Raw genomic sequence first — 15,232 nt, forward strand, 5'->3', positions numbered from 1 at the left:
TGGATTTTACTGGTGTCAAATTTGGGGATTAATGGTGTCCTTTTGTTGAAATTTTGGGGTTTTAGCTTTAGTTTCACACGGGTTAAGTAATGGTCTGAGTCAATATTGGCGCCTTTACGAACTTGAACATTTAAAATTTCTTTGTGACATGGATACGAGATTGCAATATGGTCAATTTGGAATTCACCTATGTCCTTGTTAGGTGATCGCCATGTCTTTTGTTTTGAAGGTTTTTTCTTAAAATGACTTGCCATAATTTTGAGATTGAAATTTCTGCAAAATTCTACCAGCCTCTTTCCATTTTGATTGGTCCATTTATGTGCAGGGAATTCACCGACCGTTTTTCTAAATTTTCTCTCTTTCCCTAACTGCGCATTAAAATCACCCATTAAAATCTTTACATAATTTTGAGGAATTTTGGAGACTGTATTCTCTAACACTTCCCATGACTTATTTACTTTTTCTGGATTTGTTTTATTCTCCTGGTTGATAGGCATGTGTGCGTTAATTAAACAGTACATTTTATTTGCACATTTCATGGAAATTGTCATTAGTCTGTTGTTTACTGGATTTACTTCGATTATGGAGCCAAGAATGTCTTGCGAAATTGCGAATGCAACACCCAGATGTGGAGTGTTTTTAAGAATTCTTATGTCTGTTTTACTTTTAAACAATCGGTAATTTCCAAAATCCATGGTATTCTCATCAGGCAACCTTGTTTCTTGCAGGGCTAGAATTTTGATATTTTGTTCTTTTAGTGTGTCTCCTATATATATATATATATATATATATATATATATATATATATATATATATATATATATATATAGAGGGAAACATTCCACGTGGGAAAAATATATCTAAAAACAAAGATGATGTGACTTACCAAACAAAAGCGCTGGCATGTCGATAGACACACAAACAAGTACAAACATACACACAAAATTCAAGCTTTCGCAACAAACTGTTGCCTCATCAGGAAAGAGGGAAGGAGAGGGAAAGACGAAAGGATGTGGGTTTTAAGGGAGAGGGTAAGGAGTCATTCCAATCCCGGGAGCGGAAAGACTTATACCTTTTTTTCCCCCTAAGGTAAGTCTTTCCGCTCCCGGGATTGGAATGACTCCTTACCCTCTCCCTTAAAACCCACATCCTTTCGTCTTTCCCTCTCCTTCCCTCTTTCCTGATGAGGCAACAGTTTGTTGCGAAAGCTTGAATTTTGTGTGTATGTTTGTACTTGTTTGTGTGTCTATCGACGTGCCAGCGCTTTCGTTTGGTAAGTCACATCATCTTTAATAGAGGGAAACATTCCACGTGTCTGTCGACCTGCCAGCACTTTCATTATATATATAAAACAAAGATGATGTGACTTACCGATCGAAAGCGCTGGCAGGTCGATAGACACACAAACAAACACGAACACACACACAAAATTCTAGCTTTCGCAACCAACGGTTGCGTCATCAGGAAAGAGGGAAGGAGAGGGAAAGACGAAAGGATGTGGGTTTTAGGGGAGAGGGTAAGGAGTCATTCCAATTCCGGGAGCGGAAAGACTTACCTTAGGGGGAAAAAAGGAGGGGTATATACTCGCACATACACACATATCCATCCACACATATACAGACACAAGCAGACATATTTAAAGACCTGCCAGCGCTTTCGATCGGTAAGTCACATCATCTTTGTTTTTAGATATATTTTTCCCACGTGGAGTGTTTCCCTCTAATATATATATATATATATATATATATATATATATATATATATATATATATATATATATATATAAAAGCGCTGGCAGGTCGATAGGCACACAAACAAACACAAATATACACACAAAATTCAAGCTTTCGCAACAAACTGTTGCCTCATCAGGAAAGAGGGAAGGAGAGGGAAAGACGAAAGGATGTGGGTTTTAAGGGAGAGGGTAAGGAGTCATTCCAATCCCGGGAGCGGAAAGACTTACCTTAGGGGGAAAAAAGGACAGGTATACACTCGCGCACACACACACATATCCATCCACACATACCCATGGATGTGTGGATGGATATGTGTGTGTGTGCGAGTGTATACCTGTCCTTTTTTCCCCCTAAGGTAAGTCTTTCCGCTCCCGGGATTGGAATGACTCCTTACCCTCTCCCTTAAAACCCACATCCTTTCGTCTTTCCCTCTCCTTCCCTCTTTCCTGATGAGGCAACAGTTTGTTGCGAAAGCTTGAATTTTGTGTGTATATTTGTGTTTGTTTGTGTGCCTATCGACCTGCCAGCGCTTTTGTTTGGTAAGTCTCATCATCTTTCTTTTTAGATATATTTTTTCCACGTGGAATGTTTCCCTCTGTTATATATATATATATATATATATATATATATATATATATATATATATATATATATAAAGAAAGATGATGAGACTTACCAAACAAAAGCACTGGCAGGTCGATAGACACACAAACAAACACAAATATACACACAAAATTCAAGCTTTCGCAACAAACTGTTGCCTCATCAGGAAAGAGGGAAGGAGAGGGAAAGACGAAAGGATGTGGGTTTTAAGGGAGAGGGTAAGGAGTCATTCCAATCCCGGGAGCGGAAAGACTTACCTTAGGGGGAAAAAAGGAGGGGTATACACTCGCACATACACAGACACATATACAGACAAAAGCAGACATCTCACAAGCAGACATATTTAAAGACCTGCTTGTGTCTGTATGTGTGGATGGATATGTGTGTGTGCGAGTGTAACCTGTCCTTTTTTCCCCCTAAGGTAAGTCTTTCCGCTCCCGGGATTGGAATGACTCCTTACCCTCTCCCTTAAAACCCACATCCTTTCGTCTTTCCCTCTCCTTCCCTCTTTCCTGATGAGGCAACAGTTTGTTGCGAAAGCTTGAATTTTGTGTGTATATTTGTGTGTCTATCGACCTGCCAGCGCTTTTGTTTGGTAAGTCTCATCATCTTTCTTTTTAGATATTTTTTTTCCACGTGGAATGTTTCCCTCTGTTATATATATATATATTTTGTGTGTATATTTGTGTGTGTATAATTGTGTGTGTGTGTGTGTGTGTGTGTGTGTGTGTGTGTGTATTTGTGTTTGTTTGTGTGTCTATCGACCTGCCAGCGCTTTTGTTTGGTAAGTCTCATCATGTGTATATTTGTGTGTGTATAATTGTGTGTGTGTGTGTGTGTGTGTGTGTGTGTGTGTGTGTATATTTGTGTTTGTTTGTGTGTCTATCGACCTGCCAGCGCTTTTGTTTGGTAAGTCTCATCATCTTTCTTTTTAGATATATATATATATATATATATATATATATATATATATATATATATAGTTATAATAGAGGGAAACATTCCACATAGGAAAAATATATCTAAAAACAAAGATGATGTGACTTACCAAATGAAAGTGCTGGCAGGTCGACAGACACACAAACATACACACAGAATTCAAGCTTTCGCAACAAACTGTTGCCTCATCAGGAAAGAGGGAAGGAGAGGGAAAGACGAAAGGATGTGGGTTTTAGGGGAGAGGGTAAGGAGCCATTCCAATCCCGGGAGCGGAAAGACTTACCTTAGGGGGAAAAAAGGACGGGTATACACTCGCGCACACACACACATATCCATCCACACATATACAGACACAAACTTGTTTCTGTGTCTGTATATGTGTGGATGGATATATATGTGTGTGTGTGTGTGTGTGTGTGTGTGTGTGTGTGTGTGTGTGCGTGCGTGCGTGCGCGCGCGAGTGTATACCCGTCCTTTTTCCCCCTTAGGTAAGTCTTTCCGCTCCTGGGATTGGAATGACTCCTTACCCTCTCCCCTAAAACCCGCATCCTTTCTTCAAGCAAATGTCCTTTAGCTTCAGGAGGACATGATTGCATTCACTGTAGCTTTGTTTTTTACAAAGATATGAACAGTGGTATGACTTTTTTAAATTATTCAGTAATTCATTTCCTCTTCTAAAGACCTATTCAAAAATGTATCACTGTGTACCATTCACTGAGACACAACGTTATTAATTACATAACACAACATTGACTCTGAGCCCGCGAGCACAAACTCGTCCACTTGCTGGAGTTGTCAGAAAACAGTTGAAAACCAAGTAAAAACATAACACAAAATTGACTTTGACTTGCCTGTACCATTGCCCAGGAGTAGAACATTCAAAGGTGCTCAAAGTGGTGACCCTGGATACCGATATACTGGTGCACTCATTGAATGAAAGACTGATTTACAGCTTCCAGTGTTGCTTGCTGAAGAGAATTACAAGCAAGCACGATACATTCCTGCATGCCCTCTGGAATTGTTGGAGTATGGTGATAGACAATGTCTTGGAATATAGTGATAGACAGTGTCTTTAATGCATCCTCAAAGAAAAAAATCCAGAGGATTTATATCAGGAGACCTAGCAGACCAAGTAACCGTTCCTTCTCAACCAATACATCTGGCAGGATACCTTCAGTTCAGAACATGACGTGCACGCAAGGCATTATGTGCTGGACATCCACCGTGTTACCACATAAGCATTCTGGTTCTTAGTGACACTTCATCCAGAAGAGGAGGAAGAATACGTCTCAGGAAGTTGGCATATGCTGTGCCATTTAGACTGCCATTGATGAAATAAGGGCCAATAATTGTAGTACCAAGCATCCCACACCAGACGTTAACTCTCCATTGACGCTGATGTTCCACCTGTCTAAGCCATCGTGGGTTGTCACTGGACCAATAATGCATGTTCCTTGTATTTACCTGTCCTTTGTTTGAGAAGGAACATTCATCAGTAAATAGAAATTGGAGAAGTAATTCGGGTTGGTGAGAATTTGCTGCTGTGCCCACTGACAGAACTGTACACAATTCGGGAAATCATTCCCATGTAACTCTTGATGTAGTTGTACATGGTAAGGATGGAACCGGTGATGTGTAAGAATACAATGTACACTGGTTTTAGGAATGCCAATCTCATGTCAAGCTGTTGTGTGCTCACATGTGGACTCATAGCAACGGAAGTGAGAACAACAACTTCATCAGCTTCGTCTGTGCGAGTGCTATGACAATTGCATTCTCGTGGGTTGAAACTTCCCGTTTCCTGAAGCATCGCAACAAGACGAGGAAACATCCATCAGGAAGGTGGGTTCTTGTCAGGATATTGCTCTGTGTACAGTTCCGAGCATTTTGCCTACTTTCAACAACAACAATAAAAGAAATGTTATATCAATGCAGTTTGTAGGAAGGACAGCCTTTACTGTATGACTACTCTAAACAACAGTATTTAAAAGGACTAAACTACTGTGCTAAATGTACCTGTACATAAGAAAACAGTATTGCAATTACTGTTCTGCTAACTTACATTCCCCATAGTTGAGTAGCATGTCTTACCTTCTCTTCGTTGTTATACATTCTACTCACATAACTCTTCAACTGACAGTGGTTAACAGAATGAGGGGTGTGCATTTTACCTGCGTTTCAGTGAATTGTACACTGTGATACAATTTTGGATAGGTCTTTAGGAGAGGAAATGAATTACCGAATAAAAAAATACAGGGTGCCATTTAAAAAGTCGTACCGCTGTTCATATCTTTGTAAAAAACAAAGCTACAATGAAGGCAATCATGCTGATTGATGTCCCCATGATGGCTAAAGAACATTTGCTTGAAACATTTTGTAATTTTCATCTGGACAAACAGTTGTTCGGGGATGGTCAAGATCAATGGGACACCCTGTGTGTGTGTGTGTGTGTAAAGAAAAAATAACAAAAGTAAATAAACACAATTAATTGCTGAGGTAGATAAATATATTTCCAATAGCATATGTAGAAAATCACCAACTCTTTCCCCAGAGTAGCATCTTTCTGTTCAGATACACAGGGTGTTACAAAAAGGTACGACCAAACTTTCAGGAAACATTCCTCACACACAAAGAAAGAAAATATGTTATGTGGACGTATTGTCCGGAAACGCTTCATTTCCATGTTAGAGCTCATTTTAGTTTCGTTCTTCCACCTACGCTCAATGGAGCACATTATCATGATTTCATATGAGATACTCCACCTGTTCTGCTAGAACATGTGCCTTTACAAGTACGACACAACATGTGGTTCATGCACGATGGAGCTCCAGCACATTTCAGTCGAAGTGTTCGTACGCTTCTCAACAACAGATTCAGTGATCGCTGGATTGGTAGAGACGGACCAATTCCATGGCCTCCACGCTCTCCTGACCTCAACCCTCTTGACTTCCATTTATGGGGGCATTTGAAAGCTCTTGTCTACACAACCCCGGTACCAAATGTAGAGACTCTTCGTGCTCGTATTGTGGACGGCTGTGATACAATACGCCATTCTCCAGGGCTGCATCACTGCATCAGGGATTCCATGCGACGGAGGGTGGATGCACGTTTCCTTGCTAACGAAGGACATTTTGAACATTTTCTGTAACAAAGTGTTTGAAGGCACACTGGTATGTTCTGTTGCTGTGTGTTTCCATTCCATGATTAATGTGATTTGAAGAGAAGTAATAAAATGAGCTCTAACATGGAAAGTAACCATTTCTGGACACATGTCCACGTAACATATTTTCTTTCTTTGTGTGTGAGGAATGTTTCCTGAAAGTTTGGCCGTACCTTTTTGTAACACCCTGTATATTTACATTAGTACAAAAACGAAAACAACTAATGCCTCTGTAAATAAATTATCATTAAAAAGTATTCTTTGTTAATGCTGGAGGTAGCAGGGATAAAATACAGGGAGCAATATTTTATCTACAACTTGTACAGAAACCAGATTGCAGTTATATGAGCTGAAGGACATGAAATGGGAACATTTGTTGAGAAAGGGGTGAGTCAGATTTGCAGTCTATCCTTGATGTTATTCAGTCTGTACATTGAGTGAGCATTAAAGGAAACCAAGGAGAAATTTGGAAAAGGCATTAAAGTTCGGTGAGAAGAGTTAAAACTCTGTCATCATTTAAGAATTAAAAGCTTTGACATTTGCCAATGATACTGCAATTTTGTCAGAGATGGTAAAGGAGCAGCAGTTGAACAGAATGGATGGTATCTTGAAAAGAGATTATGTAAGTGTAGTCAAATGTTGAAAAAAAGAAAGCAAATTGTTCATTGTCTCAAAAGTAATCACCATAACTATTATTCCACTGTGAGACAAGATGGTCAATGGCTTCATGGAAAATATGTGCAGTTGCCTACATGATTGTGTACCCAGCTGTGTACCTCTTCATCTGAAGCTAATCAGCGGTTATGTGTGTATTTCTTTGGGGGCTCCATATATATGAAAATCACATGGGGAGAGATTGGGGCTGTTTGGAGGATGTGTAAGGGCTTTCCAGTGAAATTTATGCAGCATTATTGAAACAACCTTTATGCAGCATTATTGAAACAACCTTGGGCCTGCCCACATGTTGCCGAGGTTGTTTCCGGTACACTGCAGAAGTTTAGCTGGGAAGCCCTTACACATTCTTGATACAGTCCTTATCTCTCCCTGTGTGATTTCCATATTTTTGGAGCTCTGAAGAAAGACATTTGTAGGTGTTGATGTGCTTCAGACGAAGATGTGCATGCTTGGGTACAATCATGGTTCAATAGGCAAACAGCAAACATTTTTCCATGAAGGCACTGACTGTCTTGTCTCGTCTCACAGTTGAATAAATCTATTAACAGTTATGACAATGATTTTTGAAATAATAAACAATTTACTTACTGTTTTCTGTCTGTCCCGTTTTCATTTGACTGCCGCTTACAAGATGAGTATCAGTTAAAGTAAAACAAGGCCAGTGGAATGTAGATGCTGAGAGAATTAGGTGAAGAAATGAGACATGATAAGTAATAGATGAGTTTTGCTATAAGAGCAGAAAAATAACTTCATGTGGCCAAAATATAGATGAAGCAAAGTACAGAAAAGCTTTTCTGAAAAAGATGAATTAGCGATGAAATCAATTTTCTGAAATTATTTATCTGGGGTGTAACCTAGCAGGGAAATGAAACAAGGACAATAATCCGTTCAGATAAAAAGAAGATATAAGCTTTTAAAATGAGGTGCTACAGAAGAATTATAGGAAGGATGGATTGGATAACTGATGAGGTGGTACTGAATTGAGTTAGGGAGATAAAGAGGTATGTGGTACAACTTGACTAAGAGAAGGGATCGGTCGATGCGATACATTCTGAGGCATGAACAAAATTTTCTATCTGGTAACTGATGAGAAGTGTGAAGGGTAAAAGTTTCTGGAAGAGACCAAGGCTTGACCACATTAAGCAGGTTCAAATGAATGAAGGTTGCAGTAGTTGTGCAGAGATGAAAAGGTTTGCACAAGATAGACTAACAGGGAGATCTGCATGAAACCAGTCTTTGGATTGATGACAACAACAATAGTGAGTAAGATGTTGCAAACTTGAGTAAAATTTTGTGTTTGTCTCACCCAAATTATTTTCAAAGAACTCTATTAGTTATGTATTGCAGGAATGTCTCAGTGGTTTGTGTTCATTAATCTTAATTTTTAAAATCATTTTATTTAATGCATTATTCACATTTATTGAGTGCAAAAGCTTCAGCCTAGAACCAAGATATTTTCTGAACTGACAATTATTAAATCAAAGTACTTACGTTCAGTATTACTTAAATGACATTACTTAAAATTTCATGCAGCATCATGATATGTTCGGTCATCCAATACTGCAGGCACATGTATCAACTGTCCACTCTTCTAAGACATGTACACTGTGCGATATTGACTGTTGTCCTTTAATACAATGGATATTGACAGTTATTTGTTGAATTTGAAGGGATTGACCTAGATGACTAACTGATGAAACATGGATGCAAAGAGAAGACCATCGCAGATGGAATAGTCTAACAGCAGCCTTAATCCAACAGTGGATCTCAGATGGCTTGTGGTTACAATGATGAGGAATCTTTAACATCACATAGATGTCTGATTATGGACACACTGTATGCGCAACCCATCCACTGTATACCTACAGTCTGCTCTTTCATTTCATTTTCAAGGTTCTGTGCATTGAAATATTTGCTACAAAGCACTGCTCAACTGTGTGAATGATGCCACAGTATTTCACATTTTTTTTAAAAAATGCATTTTCTTCTTGAGATGACAGTGTAATTAGAAAAGTGATCATGGTAGGTGGCAATCACAGCCATAGTATTGCTTCCTGGCTAAATGTGAAATAGGATCTGAGAGGATGTGGTTTTGTGAAACCTGGTGCTGTTTGTCTGAAGTAGTGAATATGTTGAGTCCACTAAAGTGGAATTGTTAAATAACTGACATTTTCATAGTAACAGCTGGCGCAAATGATGTCTACAAAAGTGAGACAGAAAATGCTCTGTAGACCTGAAATTATGTGTTAGTAAACTTACATGTACAAATGTTATATACACTAACATAGCTCATTGTTATTTATGACTTAGTGAATGAGTCTTGTGCAAGGCAACAGGTAAAAGGTGAAAATAATTAATTCTCAGAAATCTGCAAATTATTCAGAAATGATTGTATTGTTGATTCCAATAACGTTTGAGGAAGATTTCACTTCAGCTCAATGGCCTTGGCAATAATTACATGTGCAATATTATTACGGCTCACATGCAAGGAAAATTAAGCAAGCTTAGAAAAGGTAATTTAATGCTAAGTTGGTTCAAATGGTTCAAATGGCTCTGAGCACTATGGGACTTAACATCTATGGTCATCAGTCCCCCAGAACTTAGAACTACTTAAACCTAACTAACCTAAGGACATCACACAACACCCAGCCATCACGAGGCAGAGAAAATGCCTGACCCCGCCAGGAATCGAACCCGGGCATGGGAAGCGAGAACGCTACCGCATGACCACGAGATGCGGGCGCTAAGTTGGCCTTCACAATATACAGACAATGTTCATTATAAATAATACAGGAAAGTCCATCAAAATGCAGAGCAGTTCTCGTACGAAAAATGTTGTTTACATTGTTTTCCAAATTCATTTTTTTCTGCTCATAATATGCAATTTTAGGCACATGGATAATGTTGATAAAGTTCAAATTACAGCATTATTTCTTACAATATGCTACTATTAAATAACACAAATCGTAGGGCAATCATCGATTCCATAGTATATAATTGGTCTGATTGTTACTTAAATAATTATTCAGTCCAAGTTATGAGGGCATCTATGAATAACCCATCCTTAAGTAGATTTTTAAAGCTATCTCCTGTCAACATCTTATGATCATTTGGTAGCAAATTATGAAAAATTGTTTCTTTGACATCTGGGTTTTGTGCTGGCAAAGATGTGGCACGAAGATCAATAGTAGGCACTCGACCAAGTGCATCTGTCATGAGACAGGCCAGAGAGAGACTCACAAGCTAAACACTGCCAACACCCTCTCCACAGAAAGTACTTAGGCCGCCGTCGCTGACCGGACTTACTCACCAACTCACATTCCAGTTTGGCGTCTGTCAGTTAGTTGCAGTGCGAGCTCACTCACTGACTCGCTCATACTACGACCATGCATAATGACCAGATCAAGACTAGCAGTGAGGCTAAATTTTGGAATAGGAGATCACCAATATTGTTTGCAGGAGGGCTATTACTGATTATCTTGTACCACAGAACGTGGACTCTATTCCACTTAAGTAAAACTTACAGTTCATGTAAATAAAAAACAATACACATGTGCATTTTTGTTGTGGAAAGAGGATACCGGCCACCCATTATAACATCCTCTCACTTGCTTCCTATGGTACAAGACTCTACAGTTTTTTTTTTTTTTTCGTTAAATTTAACCTTATGTTGACCAATTAAGTTTGTTTTATGTATTATATCATGGTTGTCAATTTTCATATTCCTATTTGTGACCTTAGTGTCTTCTTTCACTCATAAAATGGTATCTAGCATATACATGGCATAAACTGCGAGAATGCTGAAACCTGAATTGGCTTTTACAGAAGTGTTCCTTGTTTCACTTTTACCGTGATCCTTAAGGCTGTCTTCTCATGTAATTATCACAAGTCACACCCCACAGTACTATTCCATACGACAAGAAAGGATTATTTACACAAAATATGCAGTATTTAGGGCTTCAGATGTAAGGTGTGATGATAATCTCCTTAACTTGCTGCTTCCACGGAAGTCTGTTATCTATCTATAAATCCAAAAATTTAATTTTGAACATGTTTTTGATGGAATCTCATCATTCATAATATTTTGTCTATTTGGATCACTTGGTTTGAAGTGAATAATATTTTGTTTTTTGTATGTTAACTTCTAAACTGACTCTTTCAAAGTGACTTTTGCCTTTTCAGTAAAATTTTGAAGCTCTCCAGTAAGGCTGGCTTCATTGTCTGCACAACAAACATTAGATGTGTCGTTGCCATATGTAGTGATCAGATGCGCATTATGTAGAGAACTTGGGGAAATCATTTATGTAACACGAATAGGAATAACCTAAAGTGGAGCCCCGAGGAACATCAAAATGTATAATTTTTCTTTTTTTTTATTCTTGACTATCACCTCTCCAGTACTTCTACATTATCATATATAAATTCTGTACATTGTTGTCTGCCTTTTAAATACGCTTCTTGCAATTGCATGAGTTTTCCAGTGATGCAACTCATTACAATTTTTGATAAGAACACATCCTGATGTACTCTACTGAAAGCTTTTGAGAGGTCCAGAAATACTCTTCTGCTTGTGATTCTTCATTTATTTTTTCAAGTACATAGGGGCAAATTGTACTTTAACCTCACCTGAAACCATGCTCCACTTACCATATAAGTACTGTTATAATATTACAAGATTCCTTTTAACATTCTTTTGTCAATCAATTCGCTTATTCTTGAGATTTCTGAGGCTATCTATGTTATCAGTGCATACTGCTTATCTGTGTCATCAGTGCATACTTTTCATTAATGAGTCAGGTGTATGAGGGGAGATGAAAAAAAAAAGTCAAGAGTCAGTCACCCAGTTAACACATTAAGAACATCTCCCTCAATTTTTGGAAACCAGCTGGACAGATCACAAAACCTTAAAACTCTAACTGTAAAGACAAAATATTATCCTACATGGAGACTCGAGATATTCATTTTCTGTGCACTGACTCTAAATTGTACGGTCAACACACATTCATTCTACTTTTCAATTTTATGCCTGTAATTTGTACATACTTTCTTCTTAACAGCAAAATTACCCTTTTTTTCATGGAGAAACATACAAAAACTTTCATATTGGCTGCCGTCTTGACCTCTTCTTAAAAACGTAACTACTCCAAAATTTACGTGCATGACAAATGTCACAGCTCTCTGTGTTATCAGTCAGAAAGTACAATGCATGAGGAATAAGCTCTTGGAAATCTGATGCACTATTTAAATGAACTCAATAATCTAGATGTAATATATGGTAACTCACGGGACACTGGCTCAAGGGTGATAACAAACAGTAACCAATATTACAAATTATAATACTGTCTCATAGTATTGCAGAACTTCCAAAAGAGATGGTGGCTGTATGATGTTAGGTAGAGGAGATACACAATTCTGTGCACTGAAAACAAACAGCCTAAATGTTGAGAAACATTGTGAGCTTCTTGTTCTTGAGATTATACCACAAAAACAGGTGGTAACATTCAAGTATTTCAAAATAAATTGGGTCAAGTTATGGACCTTTACCTGACCAAATGCAATAGAATTATATTGTGTGGTGACTTTAATATAAACTTTGCCATTGAATCACATGGATGAACTGATGTGAGTAATCTACTGAGCACATTCTTTGTCTCTGTCTCAACATAGGCAACATGCCTACAAGAGTAACACTCAAATCCTGCAGTTCAGTCAGTGCTATATTTATAAATACTGTTTCTACACTGGTACTCAGTTTACAAAAGTTGCCCAATAGGGTTTTCCAGTACATGGGTCTCTTACTTACAGAACTGGGTGTAAACAAATCCAAACTCATGTACAGAAGACATACCAACAGTTTAATGTCAAATGTTAAATAAGTACCTGCTGAATTATGAGATTTAAGAAAATGTTCATTGTGAGAATGACTGTGAGAAGTAAACAAAATTATTTGTTGATGTTTTGTCCCATTACTTTAAAATTGCTTTTCCTCTCAAAAGACATATGGAAAAGCTATTGAGGAGTAACAGCTACAACGTATGGATTACATAGGGAGTAGTCGCATCCTGTACAGCCAAAGTAATAGTTATCTAAATTTCCAAAGATGCTGTAAAAAGTATAAAAATATCCTCAAAAAGATCGTAGCCAATACAAAGCAGATCTCAAACCACTTGGCTCAAGGTTTTAACACTTGAGCTGCAAAATGTTAACTCCTTTTCCTATATCAATTCTTTAATGGTTTCTGGGCTCAAGGCTGAAAATCTCCTTAGTTACACACACTCATCTTGGCTTTCTGACTCATTTAATTCATCTTCCCAATTCAGTGATGACTCACCATCACATAGGTCACTTGCATTCATGGCTTCGGAATCATAAGAGTCATCAAAGAGTCATCTCATAGCTGTAGTTTTCTCCATTTTGAGGGCAGTAGGCCTATGAATGGGTTTCTCTTGTTTCTGTCTAGCAACTTTTTCTTTTATTTTCTCAACCTCTTCCATTTCAGAGGTGTCAGTTACTATTCTAGATTTTCCTCTCCTCCAGTCTTTGTTGTTCTCTTTTCTTGGGTCAGCTCCTAGGAAACGACAAATCATTTCTGGAGTGACAGGCTGGTTCTTGTAGTCCATGGATGATTGTGCTTCAATAAGTGGTTCTTTTGAGTTTTCATGAGTTGGACAGCTCAAGCTTGCATTATCAGTTGACCTCTCAGTGACGCGTGAGGCAGCAAAGTCATCATCCCCAAAAATATTTTCATTCAGGGGAACTGGTCCTGAAACACAAATCCATTCACTTCAAATGGAGAACTGATAGCCAGAGTTGACAACGATTTTGTGGGCATGGAGGAAACACATTTTCAAGATGAGTTCAAGGCAATGGAACATTGTTGGACCAAATGCATTAATGCATTAATCTACAAGGAGGCAACATTGAAAAATAAAAAAAAGTTCCAATGATGTAAGAGCTTTTTTTTCTATTCTGTTCCGAGAAGTTTTCAAACTGCTCTCATATATTCAGGTATGCTTGGTTGTACAAGGTGATTATAATTCAAGTTAAATTGCTGTAGAAATAACGCCACTTGTCAGAATGACATCAAATTGCAACGGAATATTATTGGACAAGGGAGAAAACATATGGCAGAAGAAAAATAAATAGTTAAAAAATGTAGCAATAGATGGCATTGTAAACATCATAATTTAATAGTGGTCGACTACAAATGACAAATGAACCATATAACAATGCCTAAGGTGTACGTTTGATGTCAAACAAACTGTACTACTCAAGTGTGCGTGGGTGTACGAGTGTGATACTGTTAGTTAAGTAAGCCTATCCACCAAGGCAAAGTCATATCACATCGGATGGGAAAAATCGGTTTTTAATTGTCCTGAGGCCAAAAACTGCATAAAAAGCATCACTCACATCAGTTTTTAATTGTCCTGATGCCAAAAACCACATAAAAAGCATCGACCACATCGGTTTTTAACTGTCCTGAGGCCAAAAACTGCATAAAAATCATCAATCAAAATCAAATCGGATTATTAATTTCTGTGTGACTGGCACAAAACATGTTCAATATGCTGTCCCCCATGTTCTGCAATAAGTTGAAATCAAGAAACAGCATGTTCCACAAGTGATTGAAGTGTTTCCAGGGCCATGTTCAGACTGTGTTGTGCAATGCGTGCCTTCAATGCAGCTAAGTTTGCAATTGGAACACTGAACACAACATCTCTCAGATAGCCCCACAGTCAGAAGTCACAGGGATTAAGATCAGGTGATCGGGACAATCAGGCTGTAGGGAAATGGCGGCTGATATTCAAGCATTTCCGAAGTGGCACTTCAGCAGCTGCTTAACGGGATTTGCAATGTGCAGAGGTTTGTCATCTTGCATAAAAATGATCCCATCCACACAGTTGGAGAGCTGAAATAACATGATTGCGCAAAAGACAGTCATAGCATTTACCAGTGATGGTACAGGCAACAGGATTGGAAGCACTTGTCTCTTCGAAAAAATGATGACATAAACCCGCATCACACTGTGACCTTTTCAGGATGAAGTGGTACTGGTTGATTTGCATGTGGATTTTCCATTGCCCATATTTGACAATTCTGTGTATTGACATATCCTGTC

At 38.3% G+C, this 15,232-nt stretch overlaps 1 protein-coding gene across 1 annotated transcript in view; it reads right to left on the reverse strand.

Annotated features, from left to right (window-relative positions):
- Positions 1–11,368: 11,368 nt before the first annotated feature.
- LOC126262614 (putative phosphatidate phosphatase) overlaps positions 11,369–15,232 on the reverse strand; it is a 132,869-nt gene continuing 129,005 nt past the window's right edge. Inside the window, exon 7 of the mRNA XM_049959369.1 lies at positions 11,369–13,876. Coding sequence (XP_049815326.1) covers positions 13,500–13,876 — 377 coding nt within the window. The 3' untranslated portion in view covers positions 11,369–13,499. The remainder of the gene's footprint in view (positions 13,877–15,232) is intronic.

This window comes from Schistocerca nitens, chromosome 6 (assembly GCF_023898315.1).
Source record: "Schistocerca nitens isolate TAMUIC-IGC-003100 chromosome 6, iqSchNite1.1, whole genome shotgun sequence".
Lineage (NCBI taxonomy): Eukaryota > Metazoa > Arthropoda > Insecta > Orthoptera > Acrididae > Schistocerca > Schistocerca nitens.